Here is a 23,854-nt window from a genome sequence, read left to right on the forward strand (position 1 = left end):
TTGAATTAACCTGGGAAATGTGGAGGAGGAGCACATAACAGCACCACTCCCTGACCCTCTTTCACACGCACAGCTTCTCTTTCTTCTGTGGAAAACATGTCTAAATCTAGGGGAAAACAGAATAAATTCATTTAGGCCCCTTCACAAACACTGTCAGTAGATCTTCGCGACCTGCCGAGATGACCTTTACAAAAAAACACTCACTTACAACAAACAAAAGGACTAAAAATGCAATTTCACATAATATGCATCATCATCATTTTATTTACTTCATCAATGGAACACATGATTCAGCACAAACCACACAAGCATTTAAAAACGTTGACACCAGAAATTAATTCCCAGCTCTCATCAACGGAGGTTCTCTAGGGCTAAAAGGCAAAAGCTTAGGTTTTTGGAAATGCTACCTAAGTGTTTATGTAAAGCTGAATAAAGGACAAAAAGTTCAAGGTGGATTTAACAGAACAAAAGCAGCATTACATAATGGCGTGTCTTGGCTCTGCCACCATCACTCACATCCAAACTGGACAGATGCCTCTCGACTTATGATGGTGCCGAACTTGTTTGCCGCAAGGCAGGAGTAGTTCCCAGCATGATTGCTCCTATCAGGTCTGCCGATGACCAGATTTCCCCCCATCAGGCTGTAGTGGACGTTACCCTCCTCCGGAATCTCAATGTCCCAGCCATTCAGCCTCCACCTGCAAACAGGGAGAAGAAGATGGAAAAGGACATGCATGCTGTCATCCCACATGAAGTTGATAAATAAAAAAGACATTATATTGAAGTCAAACACAATACTCAAACATAATACTTATATCAGATATGCTCTAGATTTGTAGTAGTCTATCCATAGATGTGCTGTGCTGAGGCTTTTTGTACAAATATTTTTTATATCTCTCCATCTGTTTTGGCTGCCAACCCTGTAGGTGCTCTTGAAGTGATGCCAGCTCAACAGGAAATGAGCTAGAGATGCTAAATCTCCTTCTCCAAATGGCCTCTGACTTTTAGGGCAGGTCAGGATGGAATAAAAGTAACCAAGAGGTGATGGAGGGGAAAATTGAATTAGGAGGGATGGGTGCTGAGAGGGACAGGGTTACCGCAGTGGATTAATCTGAGGTGTAGAAAGGGTCAAACCCCTGATGGAAATGAAGTGTGTAAGAAGATAGGCTAGGACTTCAGAATAGGGTGAAGAGCCATGAGACCAGCTGAGTGAAATGGATGAAGAGGATCACACAGACCTGATTAATGATCTTACACCTACGTAATGATGTGCCATGTAAAAACTGTAGCAGTACTTTGTGAATCCTACTGCAACAGAGCAGAAATTTAAATGAGCACTAAGAGATGCACGTTCTGCTACCAATAAAAGCGAAGCCCAGCATGAACAGTTAGAAACATATGTTACTTGTATGTGGCAGGTGGGCTGGCTCGTGCTCGGCAACTCATGATTATCTTGTCTTCTTGAGACTCCTCGGGGTAGATGGTGTCAAATGGCTGCTCCTCAAACACAGGTCCATAGCCTGAGGAATCGTCTGAGGGACACACACACACACACACACACACGCAGACAGAAAAATCAAACACTGATAAATTTGTGTAAAAAGTGGGAAAACGTTAAAACCTTGTCTCAAACCTGCTAGTGAGATCATCCATAAAGACTTCCTCCAAAACAAGGGTTATCTGGTGCTCATAGCACCACAGTTGCACACATAACTAGCATTTACATAAGTAGAAAAACATGTAGACAGTTACCAAACTAAAAAGAATAAAATTCTGATCATATGACACTACAATTTTCTTTTCCACTAATCCCACAAATTTTCATAATGAAGCAAATAACCACATACAAGTTGGAATTTACAAAAGTTTTGAATTTAATACAAGCCAGAAATGCAAACTGAAATTATACACTGCAAAAAAATCTCTAACCAAGGAACAAAATTTACCATTATAAGATTAATCTTTATAAAATTACTAAAATATTGCTGCATTTACAGTATAACCATACATTTTAATACATTAAATTATTAGATTTATTGTACTACTCTGGAAGATATTTTTGCTTCTTTTAATAAATAGGAATAAATACTTGATAAAATAATCTTTAGACATAGTCATTGGCCATAATGAGAGATTCTAGATTTTCCCTTATTTAAAATGATTTACCTGCTGAGATACTGTAATCTGAAGTGTAGTTGCAATTGATAGCAATTGATTTTAGGTTAGATCATGTATGATCTTGCAAATAATAACACTGAATTCACATTAGCCAAAGGCACATCATCAACACTTTAACATACATTTCTTAATGGTGGGAAATGTTTTATACAGTTAAAAGTCTGTCTTATTGTCTCAGTGTCTAATTTGTAATCTAAACAGATACATTTACAAGCTTTAGGCAATAAAATGAGCACTGAAGCAAAGTGAATCTCTCTAACAACTGATTATCTTATTGTTAGAGGTAGCACACATGACAAAGCTTGTTTAATAGTATAAAACCCATCCAAAAGACGCTGAGATGCAGAGCAAAGCTTTCAATGTCTTATGCCATCATTCATGTTCAGTACTATACTACAAAGTTCATTAGTAATCTAGACAGCTAGTATCATTTCAAAAAACTACGGACATTGACTTCAATCAACCTGCCGATTGTATTAGCACCATGCCAGGCTAATTAGCCTCAGCCAGTCATTAGGGAGGCAAACATCAAACGCTAGTCTACACCGAGTCAGACATAAATAAGATGAATAACTAATGAGCCAACAGAGCTCCTGCAAATCCTTATATCCAGACTGTGTCTGGATGTGTCTTAAGGTGCTTTCACTGTCATTAACAATGCTTACAATGTCTCAAACTTTAGAGTTTTACAAAAACAACAAAAATAGTGCAGACATACAGTATGTCTGGGCATCACAAAAAGGTGTAAACTCGAAATCTGCTCTATATGAAATAATTTATAATTTATGTATAATGAAATAAGGTTAAGATCAGGAGAAATTATCCTTAAATGGGCATTAGGCACTGATAGGGGGCACGATAGCAGAAATTCAGTCTAATCCTTCTACTGAGAGCAAGTCTGCAAAATGGTGCTTCAGCAAAACAACACAGTTGAGGAAGCAGCAGAACTGAAATGAAGTGTAGTGAGGAGATCTTGTTTCATAATGATTTGAGAGAAAAAAGAGACAGATGGCAGGGAGCTATGTTCCACAGGGCACAGAGAGCAAAGCGCATGAATAGCAGGCAATTTCTCCACTCCTCCTTCTCTGTCTTTTTCTCTGATGTTTGTGTGATTTGGATTGATATATACAATGTTCTCGGCTGGTATTTAAAATGTTAAAAAAAAAGATAAAAGAAACCAAACAGCCAATTTCAGTAAGCATTAAATGCAGTTCTGCCCATCACTGGTGCACTGCTACACTGAGTGATTTCAGCAGGGAGCCAAGCAAAGGCTCCACTCTGTCATCTTCTAAAAGCGTCATCTGTTTTTGACTGACTCAATCTAGAGGCACGCAGCCAATTCAGCACCCTAACACACAAAATCAACACAAAAAGCACAAGCATTAAGAGCTCTTTTGAAATGCAAATCAATAATATCATATTCCTTAAGTCAACTTCAACTTCTCTCTCTCTTTCTTTTCATGGGTTTTGGTCTGCATAATGAAATATATATTTAAAACTATATTTATCCAGCACTGAATTTGTTGGGATTTTCATAAAGGCTTTTACATCCGCACTGTGTGATTCTACAGCTAAAAATGATTATTTTGATCATTGATATGCAATTATGAAAGTTTTCATTTTTCATTTTCAGAATGATGATGTGTTACACAATATTTTTTTAAAAAATGCAATAATTAGAAAACATTTTATATTATTTATCAAATCATAATTTATCAATTATTTGTGCTAAAAATGAATTACGTACCAGTTTATTCCCTCCTAGCAGTAAGCCATAATGAAGTTTATTCTAGGCTTTCCTGGTTTCAATCTTCTAATAGCATTATTGCTCCTTTTTGTCCACTGAGTATGGTGTACACACAAAACAGGTGTGCTATGTATTGGTTAACACATTCAGACCAATTGTTATTTTTATAGTAATTGATTATAGAGCCTGTGAGAGTCACAGAAACCATTTTTTCCTCAGAACATCTACTTTATTAATGTCTGTCGAACTGTAAAGAAGTAGGAGTGGGGCCTGTAAAATATGTCCTCACCATCAGAGGTCACAATCACCTGACCTCTAACAGCCATTTATTGGTTACATCCTGGTAGTGTGTTTCATATTTATGACAAAACATAACATATACATGAGAGCATTACATTTCATTGAAAGATCGTTAATTGTGAATGCTTCTAACTACTGAACGTGTGCCAAAGATGAATTACATTATGTGTTACATAATTACAGTGTGTGTAGCAAAATGACTCTGTGTGTAAGATTAAAATTTCAAAAACATATTTGCTGCTAATATGGGAAGCATGTTAGGATATGCAAACAAAACCCTTTAACATGCTTTATAGTTAAAGGCTTATCGTTATTATTAGAATTTAATTTTCAGAAATTTCAGAAATTTGCAGATTGCAGCAATAAAATGTGGTCCTGCATATGAATACTCCTTGTTGAACTGAATGAGGCAATTCACTAAATAACTCAGTTCTCTATTAAATAACAGGCAAATAATGGGCCTGTGTGAATATGAGCATAGTACAGCCTTCAACAATAATCCAGTGACTGACAATCCTTGGATTCACTTATCAAGTTGTAACTGCCAGGAACACCAATAACAGCTGAGGATTAGGTAATGAGAATCCAGTAAATGGATATATAAACAAACCTATTATTTTTTCAGACCTAGCAATAGCCAGCAAGCTCTAATAAAAGTTCCACAATCTGGGTTAAATCCTGTGATCTAATCCAATGCAAACTGCTTTCTGGAACCATTAGGTCAAGGCTTATTTATGGTAGACTCTCTCAGTGCCAAGTTTTAGGCCACATATGACTAAATCACAGTGACAAAAGGCATGATTGTAACAAGCAGAACACAATATAACACAATATAAAATATATATTGTATATATATATATATATATATATATATATATATATATATATATATATCACTGTATATGAATATGGGATATATGAGGCAGCAAGTGAACAGTCAGTTGTCTAAGTTGATGTGTTGGAAGCAGGAATGGGCAAGCGTAAGGATCCGAGAGACTTTGACAAGGGCCAAATTGTGATGGCTAGACAACTGGGTCAGAGCATCTCCAAAACCGCAGGTCTTGTGGGGTGTTCCCGGTATGCAGTGGTTAGTACCTACCAAAAGTGGTCCAAGGAAGGACACCCGGTGAACCGGCAAATGGAAGAAGGTGGCCTGGTCTGTTGAATCACACTGTAAGCAGGCACATGTGTGTCGCTTACCTGGGTAAGAGATGGCACCAGGATGCACTATGGAAAGAAAGCAAGTGTGATGCTCTGGGCAATGTTCTGCTGGGAAACCTTGGGTCCTTGCATTCATGCGGATGTTAATTTGATGCATACCACCTACCTAAACATTGTTGTAGATCAAGTACACCCCTTCATGGCAAGAGTATTCCCTAATGATAGTGGCCTCTTTCAGAAGGATAATGCACCCTGCCACACTGCAAAAATTGTTCAGGAATGGTTTGAGGAACATGACAAAGAGTTTAAGTTGTTGATTTGGCCTCTAAACTCATCAAAGCCGACCGAGCATCTGTGGGATGTGCTGGACAAACAAGTCCGATCCATGGAAGCCCCACCTAGCAACTTTCAGGACTTAAAGGATCTGCTGCTAACATCTTGGTGAAGCACACCTTCAGAGGTCTTGTGGAGTCCATGGCTTGACGGGTCAGAGCTGTACTGGCAGCACAAGGGGGACCTACACAATATTAGGCAGGTGGTTTTATGGCTAATCAGTTTATATATATATATATATATATATATATATATATATATATATATATATATATATATGAGACTAATTTTATATATTTCAGAATTTGTAACATGAACTTGTTCATTTACAGTTGGAACTCTGATTGGAACAGTCAAATCTTACAGCTGCATGTGAATGTAGCTATTAATACTTAAAGCAGCTAATGATCCATACTAATAAAGAAAAAAAATCCATTTACATACTATCATTGTGCACATTCAAAATGAAACTCCAATACATTGATGCAACTGTAATTCACTTAGATTTGTTAAAATGATAATATGAACACAACTCTCAGACAAACGCTTTTAAAACCTATCATGTGTGAACAGGATTCTGACCCTAGCTCTAGATCTGAATCTCTAAGTCGTTCTTCACCTAGTCTCCCATTGTTAGTACATTATGACACTTTTACAAAAAATAACCAAGATGCAGATGTGTGAAAGTTATAAATATCTCACAGAACCATTCCTGTTGCTTTACATACAGAGTGAGCACGAAAACAATGCAAGCAATACCAAGACCATAAGAAGGCAGCTACCACACTAGTTCCTCAGGTTTTTAACAGTGCATATAGGAGCAAGAGTCAAATGCACAAAAGGGATCAAAAGTGAAATGTCTGGCTGCCAAAGAACACACGACCCTGTCAAGGCTTTGATGGAAAAATAGAGGGGTGTGCTTTTGCATGTGTGTTGGTGTGACTGGCAGACAATCCAAATCCAAGGAAAATGGTAAGTAGGGCTGCAACAAATATTCAATACATTTTCTAATAATATTACACTGAAATTTGTTTCACATTTTAGACCTCTAATTTAATGTGACAGTAACAATTAATGCCAGGTACAATTTGAATAAACTTCCTGTACTGCTCCAGTCTGTTAACTAGCATTGCTGAGAGGCTGAAATTGACTGCCAGTAACCGACAGTGTGCTCAGTCTCTGGAGCTGTAGGAAGCCCAGCCTACAGCGTTGTTTACGCACATCGCTGGTTTTGGTACAAATATGAGCCTCATTTTTCATTTATCCCCATGCTCTGTTGTAGATCATTTATCATTCATACCACAGAGTTACCAATAAAATGCAAGGTAAATCATTAAGATAAACTTGAGCTTTTCTTATCCTTACGGAATATTAAAATAGTCACGCCTTTATTCTGCTGAATAATCAATTATTACAGCCCTAACGGTGAGCATCTTATATCATTTGCCTCCATATTACTGTCGTTTCTGAATTTAAATTTGAACTGAGATTGCTATGAATGAATCCTGAATAAACAACAAGCATCATTCTTGCCTCTGCCTCCTGCTGGATTGGCCTTGGATCTTTAAAACTCTGAATTCCTTTTATATCCGCATCCCCAAATCAACAAGTTGAATTGAACTGTTTGGTTTGATTGCTCAAGAGATGCAGTACTAATGTGTTTCAGGCCCTCATAGACTCACACACATTGTTCATGCTGTTTGACTGTCTTTGCCTTGTGCATTGGGACTGCATCAACTGATACTCTGCTCACATAAACAACTGTGTGGATATCAGACACACTAAACAGCCACTAAGGTAAAATATTGATCATACTCACCAAAGATGCCAGCAGCTTCACCATATGCAGCTGGAAGGGAAAAAAAAAACTAAGTGCTGATTTCATCTTAACGAAAGGTCATTATCATTTTAAAGGACTAAAAGCTAGTGCTTAGTATAGTATAGTATCTATTCTATTATATACTGTATATATACTATATATAACGGAAAGCTTTTGGAATTTGAGGCCCAAAATACACTGTAAATATTTGATGAACTCAGTGAGAATTGTAAGATTATATGATTATTATTATTATTTAATATAATATCATTTACATTATATCATATATATGATTGTTATTATTATTCACTTATTATTACTGTTTTAAATCTGGAAACAGTTTCACTAATTAGTTACATGGCCTGCTTTGTGCATAACAATAGCTACTCTAAAATTTATTTATTCAGCCGATAAGTTTATCCAAAGCGACTTACAATTAAGCTGATCAGTTGAGGCTTATGGGTGTTATGTCCCTGGGTGTATTTTTGGCTTTCTGTGTGGGTGCATCTCTCTCTGTCTCTTCCTCTCTCTAATATGGGTTTAGGATTTGCAGATCAGGAACAATGCTATCACTTAGTAGAAAATAAAAGGTTGATGGCTGGGAACAATGGCGACCTCGTTTGATCCCAGCACGTCAGTCCTGTTAACAGCTAACAAGAATATTCATAGTTCCCAGCTTTATCCTAATTTTGGCATAAGAGGCATAGGTGTGGCATAATCTGTCTCCCCTGTTAATGCAACACTAGCCAACTGTAAGCTCATGTGTGCAGAAGAGGGCAGATAGCGCTTTCCTCCGAGTGCTGCCCTGTGACGCACTGCCCAGCATGAGGATCATTTTCAAAAGATATGGATGGCTGGCTTCGGAGGAAGCATGTGTTATCCTTACCCCTAACCCTTGCTATCGTATGACAGCAGGGGAGCTGGTTGGTGGGAGGAATTGGCAGGTGACCAAATTAAGGAGAAAAAATGGGGGGAAATCCCCCCAAAAAGAAAAATGAACAAATTCCCCTTGCTCAGTTTGATGCTAGACATTTTCCTTTATAAAATGTCTTGCAAACTCTGGACATCAAACTCATACAAAGACACAGATGCCATCCTTGCTATATTAGACCCTGAGAGCAGCTGAAACCAGTCAGTTTCATCTAAACAGACAGGAGGTAATACACTGCAGCAGTATCTCATGGGCCCAGGAGATGCCCTCTGCTTGGCATTATCTGTAACTCTCTGGCTTTGGCCCAGTGAGCATAGCTTTCTTCTGCCGGATATGAAATTGCTGCTCCTAATCAGTTGGATCGTCTCTTGATGGACTAATGTGAGACGACAGCCACATTCTAATCTCTATGCAATTAACCAGAGCTAGCAGACCAGGAGCCCACTGCTGTGTTGACTATACAGGGAGAATTAGAAAAGGAGCAAGGAATGGGAGCTGTAGAGGAGGGGAAAAAGAAGAACAGACAACACTGTGAGGAATACTCACGACTGGAGGAGAGTGCAAGGGACAGTGCGAGCAGGAGAGGCGTAAGATGACACATGGTTCTGGGGTGAAGGTGCTCCGAGACAAGGGCTTACTGTGGAAGCTGTTGTGACATTAGCAGGGTTCCTAAAAGCAAAAAGACAAACATATTAATGTGAGCAAGAAGCAAGCCAGAGATATACTGGAGACTAATGTTAAATTCTGAACTAATGCACCATGCAATAGCTTCTTGCTCAAAGCATTAAGAGCACAATACTAGTGAAGAATTGAAATAAGCAGTTCTCATTCATTTCTTATCCATAATATTCAGTACTTTGCAATGAAATGAAACTTATTCTTCTGATAACAAAATGCTTCTATATTCATTTGCTTCAGTTAAAAGATTTTACAATCAGCAGGCAATTTAACACATAAACAGGAAACAAGACTTTCCTGCATACCCAAGATGCGCACAGACCACCTCCAGCAAAACAATTTTTTAGAAATCAAAACTGACATTTTGACATGTAGGTGAGTGGCATGCTGAGGCGATAGTCACAGATTTTTTGGCAACATATGCTTTGGGGAATGTATGGGGAAATGAATGCTCCTGAATCACAAACTGAGACTGACACACTCAGTAGGCATGGGGGAGTCATGGTGACAAGCAACATACGTTTTAAAATAGTGAAGCAAGTGAGTCAGGAAACAAGAAGAAACAAGCCACAGATATTGTTTAAATGGTTAGCCATTTTACTATGTGAATATACTGTATAAATGTATAAGACCATCATTTGAATAATACTAAAGAGGACACATATTTTAACAAACACTGTGCTTGAACACAAGGCTGCTCATAAGTGCACTTGGTACTAGAGGACCTTGGGCCAAGAAGAGTTTTCTGATTCAGTTGAGAGGCATAGGAGAGACAGAAGGGCTGTGACAAATGCAGTTGCAGAAGCAAAAGCTTGGACATGGGAAGAGTTTGGAGAGGCCACGGGAAAAAAAAAAAAACGTTCAAGTGGCCCCAAAGATCTTCTGGCAAGTCGCTCGATGCCTCAGGAGAGGGAGGCGAGACCCTGCACAAACTCTGCTGAGCAAGTGCTGGGGAGTGTTGAGTGTTGACTGGGGATATTGCTGAGCAATTGAAGGAGCACTCTGAGAAGCTCCTTAATCCAATGGACCTGACCTACCTTTGGGAAGCCAGTGCCAGAAATCTCTGGTGTATTGGAGTCTATTTCTGTGGCTGAGGTTACTATGGTGGTTAGAAACCTCCATGGTGGCTGCAGAGGGTGTATTCCAATTATAACGGAATCCCCTCAGCATTGCAGGAAAAGTCTATGCAAGGGTTATGGAGTGGAGACCACATCCTGTAGTTAAACCTAGGATTCAGGAGGAACTATGCAGGTTCCACCCAGGCAGTGGAACAGTGGACTCTTTCACAGCTTTGTGAGGGGACAGGGAAATACATTTATTCAGCCTACACATGATAATACGTCTATTATCTTATGCCTCAACATTTGGTGTTGGAGGTACTCCACTAAGACTTGCATCCAAATTCTTGGTGTCAAGCCGATACCCGAAGTGACTCTGTCAAGGGTGTGTCTTGTCTCCACTCCTGTTCATGAATTCATGAATGAGATATCAAGATGCAGCCAACATTTGAGAGGTGTCCAGTATAGGAGTGTAGGGGTAACATCCCTGATATTTCCAGATGATCTGTGGCACCATCCAAAGTAGACCTCTGACATGCACCTTTTGCACATTGAACATTTTGCTGCTGCTTGTGAAGCAGCTGGGATGAAAACCATCACTTGCAAGTCCGATGTCATAGTTCTCTCCAAGAAAAGAGTGGGATGCTCCCTTCAGGTGAGGGGAAAAGACCTTACTCCCTAGTGGAAAAGTATTTTGGGATCTCAATCGTGAATGGAAAAAAAGAGCTTGATATTGAAAATCGGATCAGGTCAGCAGCAGCAGTGTTACAGTCGCTGTACCGGTCTGTGGTGGAATCAGATTGTGGACAAAGCTCTGTGTTTACTGGTCAATCTACATCCCTTTCCTCACCTATGGTCATGAGCTGTGGGTAGTGACTGAAAGAATAAGGTCACTAGTATTAACATCAAAGAAATTAACATCAAAGAAAGAAAGTACTATAATCATGATATATTCCTCTGTGCTATGAATTACATTTAAATGGACATTTCTTTTGGAAGCTGGATGGTCATGAGGCCCATTTAATAAGATTAGAAGCATTTGTTTACAGCTGTTGGACTGCGAAATCCATGTGTCATGGCATTACACACACACACACACACACACACACACATGTAGTGGCTTAGCTTTGCAGCTGGACCAAGACACACAGTGGGGATTTCATCTTCACACTGATGGTTTCCTAGCAACACCCCTCAAAAGGAGCAGTTGTATTTGCTAGGCCTCTTTTAGTGACAATGAATTAGTCTATACAAATTTGCATCTGGCAGCCCACTGACACCATGATCCACAGGGAGCTATGGTCATCTAGTCAAAGGTTTTACTAAAGCAAACAATATACCAGCATGCAGTCTTGAAACAGTGACAGTGACATACACACATTCCTGCCTTACACTTACATATGGACACATGGTAAAATTAAAAATAAAAAATGCATTAAAAATCAAATCTCTCTGATTATCCCAGGGCATCAGCAGTATTCATGGCTTTCCTTCACTAAAGAGTGACAGGCGTATTTTATTTAAACATCAGTATTCCTAGAAATAAAGCAGCTATCAGACTTAAGTACCAGTGAATACTATTGTCAGGTATGAGTAGGTATGGACCATTGGGCCTATCTCTGAGACACAGAGTCAAGAAATAGCCTTTATCACATTTTATCAGCAGGCTCAGTAACACTATCACCAGCAAAATTATAGCCAATTGTCCCCAACAGCAGATGATTCAATATTACAACAGAGCAAATGGATTGGTTCACTCTCTTTATGCTTCGTCTTGCAGATACATAATGAAGTAACAGTAAGTTAGTAGAACCGTAAGTTAGCAAAGTTAGTCGCTCAAACTGATACCATCTCCATATAAATGGTACTCCTTGCTTCAGTAACATCCGAAAAAAAATAAATAAATAAACAACGCTTTTCCACCCGGAGTACCTCCACTTACCACGCCATGGTCAAAGTCACTGAGATCACATTTTCTTCCCCATTCTCATGTTTGACGTAAACATAAACTGAAGCTCTTGACCTGTATCTGCATATCTTTATAGCGTGTACTGTCACCGGCTGGACCAGAAAAGAAGAGACCTTTGAAGGTCTAAAGGTCTTTTTCTCCAGTCCTGCAAATTATTAAGCAAACATTGATCACTAGCGCAACAAGCAGCAATGGTCAGTACAGACACAAACATGATTTTCCAGATTATCTGTTTAGAGGATCCTCCATTTTGTTAAGGAGGATGTACTGGATGTACTGCTGTGCTGTATCTTCATCTAAATAAATGGATTTCTATAGAGTTGGGGAAGGCTAGCATCCCAACAGAGCTACTAAATGATTCCATTATAGAAGAGTGCCTGGACCTCGTATATCCGACTCTATTAGAGGGAAGACAGCCCAGAGGGAACACAGCACCTGCAATACAAAAATGCTAACTCAATACTGCTGCACTCGAGAAGCCTTCAGAAATAGAAATGAAAGGCGAAACCAACCAAGCAACTCTGAAACCTTGAGCTTTTTGCAGAATTGTGTGATTAATATAGAAGTGCTATTTATGATTTGAGACCTTGCTAACATTTTTCACACTTTACAGAAGAACCAAAACAAAGCTAAGGCCATATTTATTATAGTAAAAACACACTCTACCTGGTCTTGATTTGTCAGACTGGCTAATTTGTCTGTAAAATTTATCTTATAAAATTCAAAGAATAACAATACTCTTTGCATACCCACTATTATGCGGTAGGTATAATGCTGAATAATATGTAGAAGTTCTTTTTCGTTTTTACAAGTAACTACCTATGCAGAGCAGTTTACAGCATTATATACACCTTTATTTTAGATTTATTTTCATGGTGTCAGTATATTAGTATATCAGTTTCAGCACTTACTCAACTCTTATTGTGCTACGACGATAGAATAAACCAATTTCAGTTCAACCAGCGATGCTGTTTTAACTGCAAGATATGCAGGTGGCAGTAACTGAAGCATTGCTAAAAAATGCTGGGAGCTAGTTATTGAGTGGGCAAAAAGCTGACGTGTCCAGGACCTCAATATTCAATTCCACAGCTTGCAGCCAGGGTCCTGGAGAAACCCATAAATCCACCATCACAATGACTGCCAGCCCTTATCCATAAACAAGAGACACTTTACGTGACAGCATTGGACAGCAGACCACATCACTATCAGTACGGCCACGAATAAAGGCACGCATTCATGATGAAGTGTCCATCCAGACAGGAGAGCTAAACACTATTTTCAGTGAGGACTGACAGTGCTGCATGTCATGCTGATGTTCATTATTCATACTGCGTGGGCCTCTAGACAGGACAATAGCAATAGGGTGATGGATGCCATGATCTCAACATCAACATGCGTTTAGCATTTATCTAAACCATTTAAGAGGTTATGGCTCACATCTAATCTAGTATACAGTTGACAGTTAAATAAAATAATAGATAAATTAAGGTAATTCAGGTTTTATTCAGTTCTTTTATACACTTAAACAGTAAAATGCCTAAACCTAGACAACTGTCATGAAGCAGACAGAAAAATAGAGTCAAGACTGACTCTGAGGCTATAGTCAAACATTAATCAAAACAGGCAAGTAGCAAAGGCTTGGCATCATCATAAGCACAATTCTAGAGCAAGACTTCGCAAAAGTAACACTGAGAGTTTGTGTTATTTATAGGGAGATGTCTGATTGCAAACCGGTTAGTGTCATTAATAATCCAATGACTGTCAGCGGTAATAGGAGCTGGATCAGGGACTGTGATGAAGTCATGGCCTGAGGATGATGGGAGCTGTAGTCTGCAACTTCGGGAATTTACTCTTTCTCCTGCTTTAAAAGAAGTATTATACCTATAATTATCCCTTATATCTGGCAAACTAAAAAAACAAACAAACAAGAAAGTTCATATTCATCTGATATTTAGGTTATATCAGATTAGTTCATCATTATTTTTTTACAGTCACTAATTTTGATTAAATCTCAGAGCCATAAATTTGATCTCTTTAAACAGAAAATAAAAAGCAAAGTAACGAAGCTGTGACACTGTGCAGATCTAATCACCTTCCTTATATTTCCTAGCATTATGCAGAATAGTCTGATACTAAAGCTGTTCTCTGAACTGTAAAGATAACCATGTGTGTGTGTGTGTGTGGGTGTGTGTGACCCTCTTGGTAAAATTAGTAGCAAAAGCCCTTCCCCCTTATTTTTATGTCAGATGCCCAACCCCCTAGCTACCAACATGGTCAATCTACTATAATAACGTTTACCTCAGCCAAATCTACAAAGAATATTCTAGCTGTTTAAACTAACATGTATCTGACAAAATGATGATTTGTATATTATCGCATACTGTATATTATATTGTTGTACATTCATTAATTGCAGAAAACGCTTTATCCTGGTCAGGGATAGGGGCACAGGGGCACAGTGGATTCAGAGCCTATGCCAGGAAACCTGGGCATTGGGCAGGAGATTTCACCCTAGATAGGATGCCAGTCCATCGCAGGGCACCACACACACAGACTGACACACTAGTGTAGCCATTCCACCTACCTGCACGTTTTTGGGCGGTGGGAGGAAATCTGATGACCCAGGGAGAACATGCAAAACCTCACACAGAGCTCAGAATCAACCCGGGGAGTAGGTTATGAGTAGAGGCAGCGCTGCATGCTGCCACTGTGCCGCCCTATTGTTGTACGATATATAAAATTATACATCGTTGTACATTTTATCACAGGGATAAAACTGATGTCCAGTCCATCAGTATCACTAATTATCCCCAAAGAATTTGCCAATTTGACAAAAGCTTCATAATTTAGGCATTATTCTTCAGTTCATGCCTCAGTTCATTCATATCATGAACTACTGCTTTGAGTGACAATATCTAGTGTAAAGGTTTAAACATATATAACATAGCTACACCTCTGGATTAGAGAATGACACCCAACATTATGCCAACACAAAACAGCATTTTAATATGACCATAAATCATTTATTTAGATTTTTTTTAAAAAGAGCCTTGTATATTTATTATAGCCCTCATACAGGTTCAGGGAACGGGGAAGCTGAGAGCTCTTACACCTCCTAGAAATGAGTAAGCTGCCAACTGTCCTAAATCCTCTGGCTCCATTGTGTCTCACACAAACGAGCAGTGCAGGTTGGAAATGCAACCCAAGCTAAGAAGAGAAGAGATTTAGTCCTTGGAGAGAAAGACACCTACACTGATGCTAGTCTTCTTTATAAGCAACAACTCTCTTGGTAGAGAAGGAATTTCTAATCCCCTAAACTACAGCTCACGTCCAGTCTTTTCTCTTTCACAACATTATACCGATCAATCTAGCAATCACCGCAGTAGTGAGCCAGGCCTTGAGAGACTGCACCTAAAGTGTTAGCACAGCTTTAGCAATCAGCCTGATGAAGCTCACACACATCACTCTGGCACAGTTGTAATTCTCCAGAGTCCCCAGATGTAGCAAATCAGCCAAGCCATATCTATCTATCCACATGGATAGTAACCAGAGCTCAGGATTCAACCCCAGACCCTTGAGCTGGAGCTGCACCACCATGCCTCCCCTGCACATAAATTGTTTGTAAGGAAAAGAACAGAAAAAGCCTATATTACAATTACAATGTCATCATCTCAATCAATCCTAATGTAAACTGTGGTGTACTTTTGTCAATTTTTATTGAAATCTGTGTAAGTGCTTTCATATATCCAGTGATTGGACCATTCGAATCAAACTCTGTTGCAAGTGTCCTCTCAGTATGGTTCATCTAGGCAGATGAGAACACAACAATCACAGTCATTTCTGGTTCCAATAGAACTCTAGCACAGTTTAATTACAGCAAGACTGTGTTTTAATAGCTTCAGAAAACACATCATTAAGCCTGTTTGAGATTACAAACCAGTCAAATGTTTGGACATCCGTGCTCATAGAAGGGTTTTCTTCATTTTTTTTTTTCATTTTGTATTATTTTAGACTAGTAATGATGACACTAACACTATGAAACACATATGCAGTTAATACATGCAGAGACCAAGAAACGTCAAACAAATCAAATCTAATTACCTAAAACTAATTAACTAAAAATTAACTGTACTCCTGATGAAGCTTTGCAACCAGCTTCAAAAGAGAGCTTCGTCGGGGTGCTTTTCTTAAACCTGTGCTTAAAAGTGCTTGTTGGCTGCTTTTCCTAAGTTTTAAATGAAAAGTACTTGTTTGGGAAAACAATTTTAAGGAAAAGCTACTTATTAAAATGCATTTTATTCAGAAATAAATTACAAGGTCATCAACTTCTCTGCTGACATTTGTCTCAGACTTTACCCATAATGTGCCTTCATCGAAATGTTCTTTTTCTTTCTTTCTTTCTTTGGGAAACTCTTCCTTTATATCTGCACACTGCACTTTACATATGTAGTATATTAAATAAACAATACAAACTGGGTACAAACAATAAAAACTGGGTTATGGAGAGTATGGTGCTGGAGCTCCTATTGCTTTCATGTCTCTTTCTTGAACTTCACTGAGCCATAGATTACATTTACAGTTGGCTGCATCTCACTGAACTTTATTATTACAGCTGGTTTACAACATATCATTTCATTTTTACAGTTTAAATGTCATGTAATATAGGCAGAATATTTTTGCTTCAGTACATCTGCATCTGCTAAATTTGTGTTTTTCTTTCATTTTCAGAGGACATGACTGAGTTACTCAGAGAGACAGAGACAGAGAGAGAGAGAGAGAGAGAGACTGGCCAATGCCCTGAGATAAAATGTAAGGAAGTCAGGAGAAAATAAATAGTGCCAGAGATTGATTAGGATTATTGGATTTGAGTGGATGTAATCATGTTCTGTTCACTGACTATCCCATATCACTGCATTGTCTCCCCTGCTCATTACAATCTATCTTACTGAAGCAAATCAGGTGCACTGAAGAGGGAAATAAGTTTTAATTTAATGGAACAGCTAAAGTTTGCTAGCACGTACAGGATATGCATCTTTTAATAAAATTATTTAATTTAAAAAAAAAAGAATAGTTTTACATTCCTTGATGTGTGCATATAGACATATCAACTGTACATTGCACATGGCCTGGTGTTTAGATTTCAAGCAACAGATTGTGGGTTCCAGCTCTTGCCAGAAAAGGCCTATTAACTCTCCAAAATGCTGGGAGAGAAATAAGATAGTGTAGAGTCCTCTGACTAAGCAGAATTCTTCAGATAGAATAAACTGATTGTTTGTTAAGCTGGAAATATGGGATACAGCGAAACACTCACTGCCATGCATTTGTTATTGAGGCTACTTCAATCGAGCATTTCCTGTAAAAGACACTGTGACAGGATGTTCTCTTGAAATGACACACATGAGCAGGAAATTAAACTGATTTTTTTAACTAATGGCTTAATTAAACATTAAAGCTCCATCACTCCATCACAATTAGTCAATACCATTTACTATAAAATGGTAAAAGCCTTCTCTTTAAATGAAATATATTGAACATAATTGCACTAATTTTCTCTTCTTATTGGGTTTTGGCTTTTAAGAACATTAATTATTCCACTGACCAGACACCCTAAGAACCCTCAACAAGGACAAAATAACATGATTTTATTTACCTAAATGTTGCTTTCCATTAAGACTGATGAAGCTCTTTCTGGTTAGCAAAGCTATTGGAATTTTTATTTTGCGTCTGCAAGAGAGGAAAAGTGGAAGGGTTTAACCTGAGGCTGCCTCATAAGGCTCTTCTGTTTATTTAGAGCAAAGCAAAACGGCCCTTCAACATTTAATTAACTGCAAAGTCTCAGGCAAAGACAGGACTGTATAATCGGATTAGAAGCCCCAGAGAAAATCTGTGTTTCACCCAAGTCAATAAATTACTACAACTTTAGAATTAAAACAACCGTTTACAAAAAAAAAACCTCATGACTGTAAGTGCACACCTTAAAGAAATAACATGTTCTACGGACGATTACACTCAAGCAGATGCATAATAGCTGTCATAAACATCTACCGTACAATTATCTGTAGCAGACACATGATGTTTGAGGAAATACATGTGTTGTTCGGTGGAACAGAAGGCTAATCCTGTAAGTGTACACCACAGCATAGGAAAATTTTTCAGCATCATACTCGCTAACCCAACCGGCGCTGCTAGTCCCTTGATAGCAGTGTCTAATTCGAACTCCCATTTTAGACTATATCTGCTTTACGCATGCATGCAGAGCCATTAGAAGGAAGTCACAGTGAGGTGCGGAATAGTAATGCTCTGCATTCTGACAGTTATTGTTCACATACACTGTTCAGATGAGTAGCTTTATTTGAATAGGGATGTAATTGAATATGAATTCATTATTTGGACTGAACAAATAATGTACCCGAAATAAACAAAAAATACAGATATTTTTTGCCAGCTTCAGTCTAGGTGTGTGCATCGGACCTGGGATCAGACAGGACTAAACAGAAAATGTTTTTGTTTTTTTCTTGTACCTTATTGTGCCGCTTTTTAAAGAACCGCTCTTCAAAGCTTGTGGGCAGGTTTGCCACGTTTCAGCAAAATTCTCACCCCAACTGCAGAAAAATCCATACAAAAACACTTGAAACTAGCCAAGAATAATCAGGTTTAGGCAAAAGAAGATGCATTTTATTCTTTTTTCAGTCTTTTCATGGGAAACAACTTAACAGCGGTGTCAGATACATCCAGGATAGATCACTGTCATGCCAAAAGTGGGCACTCTACCCTAAATTCTAAGAATTCTCCCTTAGTTGTATTGATCACTTCCTATCCATGCACTTTATAATGCACATGGTCACATACTAGCCTTTCTGATTTCTGATTGTTTCTGATTTCTGATTTCTGAGGCGTTGTTTACTCTCAGCCTGTGTATGACCATTGGTTATCTCCTTGTTTGCACTTCAGTGAGCAAGATTGTCTCATCTGGTAAATGCATTTGTCCTACTTTCCTTTTCTCCTTGCATCCTTTCATCACTTCCTTGGAGGGAGGAGCTAAAAACGAGAAAGCAAAGCAAGGAAATGAAACCAGGTGCAATTTAAGAAACACAAAGTACCCTGGATTTTCACCTTATGGGATGGAGCATCATCAGGCGATTATGGGCGGTCCTTGTGTGATGTGTTTCTGGATGAAAAGTATTAGTTCAGTGAACAGCTAGCATTATCCACTCAGTCTGATGGTATATGAAACAGTATTAATAAGCAATTGTTGAGTTTTTCAGAAAGACATGACCCCTTCACCGTGCTTTTGTTTTCTGTTGGCCCATGTTTCGGTGATTAGCTAAACAAACCCTGTGCAAAGCAAAATCTAAGGATGTGGATGCCAAATGAACTGTGTATCAATTTTCAAGTATCATACTCATCCACTGAAGTGAACAGGCTTTTTCACCTTGCAGGGTTTATTCATGTCTGGTGTGACTACTGCTTTAGCTAGTTGTGAATGGGACTAATGTTAAAGCGATTAGGAGCAGGGACTTTTGTTGGCTTAGCTCGCTCCGTCAGCATCTTTAGCTGCTCACACTAAATCTAAGCAAGGTGCTAAGTCACACCTCACCATGCAGCCAGTGCAGCCATCCATACACACACACATACAGAGAGAGAGAGAGAGAGAGAGAGAGAGACAGAGAGAGGCAGACAGAGAGACACAGAGACAGACAGAGAGACTGAGAGAATAAATAGTCCAAATTAAATAAAGATATTCAAATTAAAGCTATCATGTGTGTTTTAAAGATTAAAAAATGATCACTTTTGATGTTACGGATAGTAAAAATCACATAAAATTAGACTGGACAAATCTGAAAAAAGGGGAAACTAAATTAGATGAATAAACAAAACACATTCCAGATTCCAAGGCAGAATTCACAGATGCGGTTATATTGGCCCAATTAAAGCTATAATGTATGTTTTAAAGATTACAAAAACGATCATTTTTGATATTAAAGATAGTAAAAAATCACATAAAATTACACTGGACAAATTTGAAAAAGGGGAAACTAAATTAGAGGAAAAAACAAAACACATTCCAGATTCCAAGGCAGAATTCACAGATGTCCACTTCCTCCTGCCATGCCCACAGAAAACTACTAGGCCTAATACCAACCCCACACCCACCGAGCTGCTGTTTGCTGTTTTCTCTCAGACATCGTAACCCAACATGCATGATTAATACAGTGCAGAGAAACCACACTGCTCTGCTGATCACAGCCACAGCCTATTGATCCCGACATTACAGGAGTAGGGATATCTTGCTCACACAGGCAAATTCAGCTCACAGTCAGCGCCAACTTGAGACACAACAGCTTTGCAGTGATGTCTGAATTTAACCTACTTTCACTGCAACAGCATACAAAGAGGTTCACTTGGTTGGAGTTAGCTCTCATGGAAGTAGAAAGCCTGACTGTCAGTTATATCAGCCAAGTATCTGGTCATCAATTCTGGGTCATCAATTCTCTGCAGTTATATGATTCATTACAAGGATTTTGAAATGAAGATTTGTATTTGAATTCATCTCCTTTGACCTTGAAGGGAGACCTGGTGTTCCGGCTGAGTGTAGATTTGGAGCAGGGTACTGAAGCTGAGGCTAAACCCCGGGTAAAAATAAGCATCACGGCTGTCAGCCTTTTTAACAACGCTGCAGCTCATAACATTTGTGACAGATCAGTGTGTGCACAGTGAAGAAGAGATACAGGGAGGCAGGGTCAGCATCACAAGGGGTTTTACTGGACCAATTTTCAAATTACGCTAAATATAATTACGTCTATTGACATAGTTAATAGTTTTGGTATCATGTTTGCTGAAATATGGCTGTATTTGTGTGTGTCACTCTGAATTTGCTACAATTTGTAGAAATATAGGCAGAAATAACTGCTTCACTGACAGTGATAATATAGTTAATTATGATTTGTTGCATGGAGATGGTGAAAGAGGCGTTGGCCCTGACACTGTTGCATCAGTGCATTATGATTCACACAGTATACAGCCAGTGTGTGTGAAAGAGGCACAGCAGAGATATCAAGATATCAAGATGCATTGATACGTGTATGCGTGGGTGTGTTGGCTGTGCACTTCTCAATATAGTTCTTCTTCACTGATTCATTTGTTACATGCCAATCTTTGCCCCGTCCCCACCCCCAGCTCCTGTGAGAAGCCTAATGCCCACACTGCTGCATTGCTGATGCCCAGTATCATCCTTGGCCATGTGTGTGTTTGGGTGAAAGGAAGGGAGACACCGGGGTGGGGGGGGGTTAAGGATAAAGAACTAAACCACTGACCTCACCATGTTTCTTCCATATGTATATTGTCTGAAAGTTTCTTCTTGTTACATCAGACTTAAAGCTGACCTGCAAACCATCACATTCCAGAGAAATCTCTCTGCTCTTGTGCTATGGCCCATATTCTTTCCACTATGAGGTTTTAGGCTGCTTGTTAGCGATTGCTTCTGAATGCTCTAACGATTTTGAGTTATAACTGCCTCTGATAAAGAGAGATATAGGTCACTACTTGAATCAGACTGACGAATGTGTGTCAAAGTCTGCAGCGTGCTTTAATAGAACAAGAAACCTCTAGGAGTGAAGTGATTTCTTTAACTGCTTCGTAACTGGCTTACACAGATACACTGATCTATAGTCTATATACACTCACCGAACACTTTATTAGGAACCCCTGTACACCTACCCATTCATGCAATTGTCTAATCAGCCAATCGTTTGGTATCAGTGTAATGCAGGAAATCATGCAGATACGGGCCAGTAGCTTCAGGTAATGTTCACATCAACCATCAGAATGAGAAAAAAATGTGATCTCAGTGATTTTGCATGATTGCTGGTGCCAGACAGGCTGGTTTGAGTATTTCTATAACTGCTGATCTGGGATTTTTACACACAACAGTCTCTAGAGTTTACTCAGAATGGTGCAATAAAGAAAAAAATCATCCAGTGAGCGACAGTTCTGCGGACGGAAACGCCTTGTTGATGAGAGAGGTCAACAGAGAATGGCCAGACTTATTTGAGCTGACAGAAAGGCTACAGTAACTCAGATAACCACTCTGTACTGAAAAGCATCTTAGAATGCACAACATGTCAAACCTTAAGGCAGATGGGCTACAACAACAGAAGACCACGTCGGGTTCTACTCCTGTCAGCCAAGAACAGAAAGCTGAGGCTGCAGTGGGCACAGACTCACTAAAACTGGACAGCCGAAGACTGGAAAAATGCAGCCTGGTCTGATGAATCTCGATTTCTGCTGAGGCACACAGATGGTAGGGTCAGAATTTGGCACCAACAGCATGAATCTATGAACACCAACCTCCCTTGTATCAACAGTCCAGGCTGGTGGAGGTGGTGTAATGGTGTGGGGAAAGATTTCTTAGCACACTTTGGGCCCATTAATACCAATCAATCATCACTTGAATGCCACAGCCTATTTGAGTATTGTTGCTGACCATGTGCATCCCTTCATGGCCACAATTTACAAATTTACACAATTTACAGGAATCTGAGGCTATCATGGGCACAGGTTCACCGTTACAAACAGTTAAATATTAGAAAAAAGAAATCACCTAGTCTTTTTCCAGTCTTTAACTGTCCAGTTTTGGTGAGTCTGTGCCCACTGCAGTCTCAGCTTTCTGCTCTTGGCTGACAGAAGTGGTCTTCTGTTGTTGTGACAGTTTAAGTCACAGAGATCACCTTTTTTCCACAGTCTAATGTTTGATGTGAACATTAACTGAAGCTCTTGACCTGTATCTGCATGATGTTTTGCACTGCACTTCTGCTGCATGATTGGCTGATTAGATAACTGCATGACTGTGCAGGTGTACAGGTGTTCCTAATAAAGTGGATGGTGAGTGTATATCTGTATACTTTTATTCTTAGTCTATACCAGATTTAGTAACCATCTTAACTGCATCATTTCACATTGTCATCCCAAGTATATTTTACCTTGGCAGAGCATTATCATAGAAAACATGTTTGAGGAAACACTGACAGTCTACTGGGAGTCATTGGGACAAGGTCTGGCTGCAGTCAGGTCTCTCCGGTAGTATGTGGGTGTAAATCCATTATCAAACCCCAGAAGTTAACTGTCAAGACCTGTGCAGCTGTTTCCATGGCAACTCACAGTCTATTGTGTAGTGGCAGGAGAAATAGAGATTTAAAAACGTCCCAAAGGGACTCTTTCCTAAATTTGTATGTAGTTGAGATGTGCATTCAGTGGTAGATTGAGATGTTCAGGACACCCTAGGCTACACTTTAAGTATGCTTCCCAATACAAATACTTTCTTTTCACCCCGCTCTTGTTATCACTGTTCTTTTAGGAGACTTGTTTTTCATTTTTGTGTTCTGCTGCTGCACTTCCTTTCAGATATTCATTGTTGGTACCTAATGCACAGCTATGGCCAATTTACATCAGACGCTTTTCTGGACCTTTATTTTTTTGTCTTGCACAAGGTAAGATTATCAACCCAGAACATCTGCTGCATCTGATTTATAATCATGATGTCATGACTGTGCAACCTCTAGTTGCAAGTGTTTGCATGGTAGTGATACTCATGTATAACCAGACAAGTGACACATGTGCGGTTCACTGTTCCACTGTCTCATGTTACATTTTTATCGAGCAGTATTGTAATTACAGCCAACCT

General features: G+C 39.1%; 1 protein-coding gene across 3 annotated transcripts in view; it reads right to left on the reverse strand.

The window, feature by feature from the left end:
• The window catches only part of cntn1a (contactin 1a), a 69,698-nt gene that overhangs the window by 26,993 nt on the left and 18,851 nt on the right, over positions 1-23,854 (reverse strand). For 2 of the 3 annotated variants that reach the window (XM_053236884.1, XM_026919280.3), the window contains exons 1-6: positions 12,148-12,306; positions 9,016-9,138; positions 7,539-7,568; positions 1,406-1,532; positions 517-698; positions 11-106 (exon numbers count right to left, since the gene is read on the reverse strand). In XM_053236884.1, coding sequence (XP_053092859.1) covers positions 11-106; positions 517-698; positions 1,406-1,532; positions 7,539-7,568; positions 9,016-9,070 — 490 coding nt within the window. In that variant the 5' untranslated portion in view covers positions 9,071-9,138; positions 12,148-12,306. Of the gene's footprint in view, positions 1-10; positions 107-516; positions 699-1,405; positions 1,533-7,538; positions 7,569-9,015; positions 9,139-12,147; positions 12,307-23,854 lie in introns of those variants that run through there. The other variant, XM_026919279.3, reaches the window with a different exon arrangement.

The sequence above is a fragment of the Pangasianodon hypophthalmus genome, chromosome 9 (assembly GCF_027358585.1).
Source record: "Pangasianodon hypophthalmus isolate fPanHyp1 chromosome 9, fPanHyp1.pri, whole genome shotgun sequence".
Taxonomy (NCBI): domain Eukaryota; kingdom Metazoa; phylum Chordata; class Actinopteri; order Siluriformes; family Pangasiidae; genus Pangasianodon; species Pangasianodon hypophthalmus.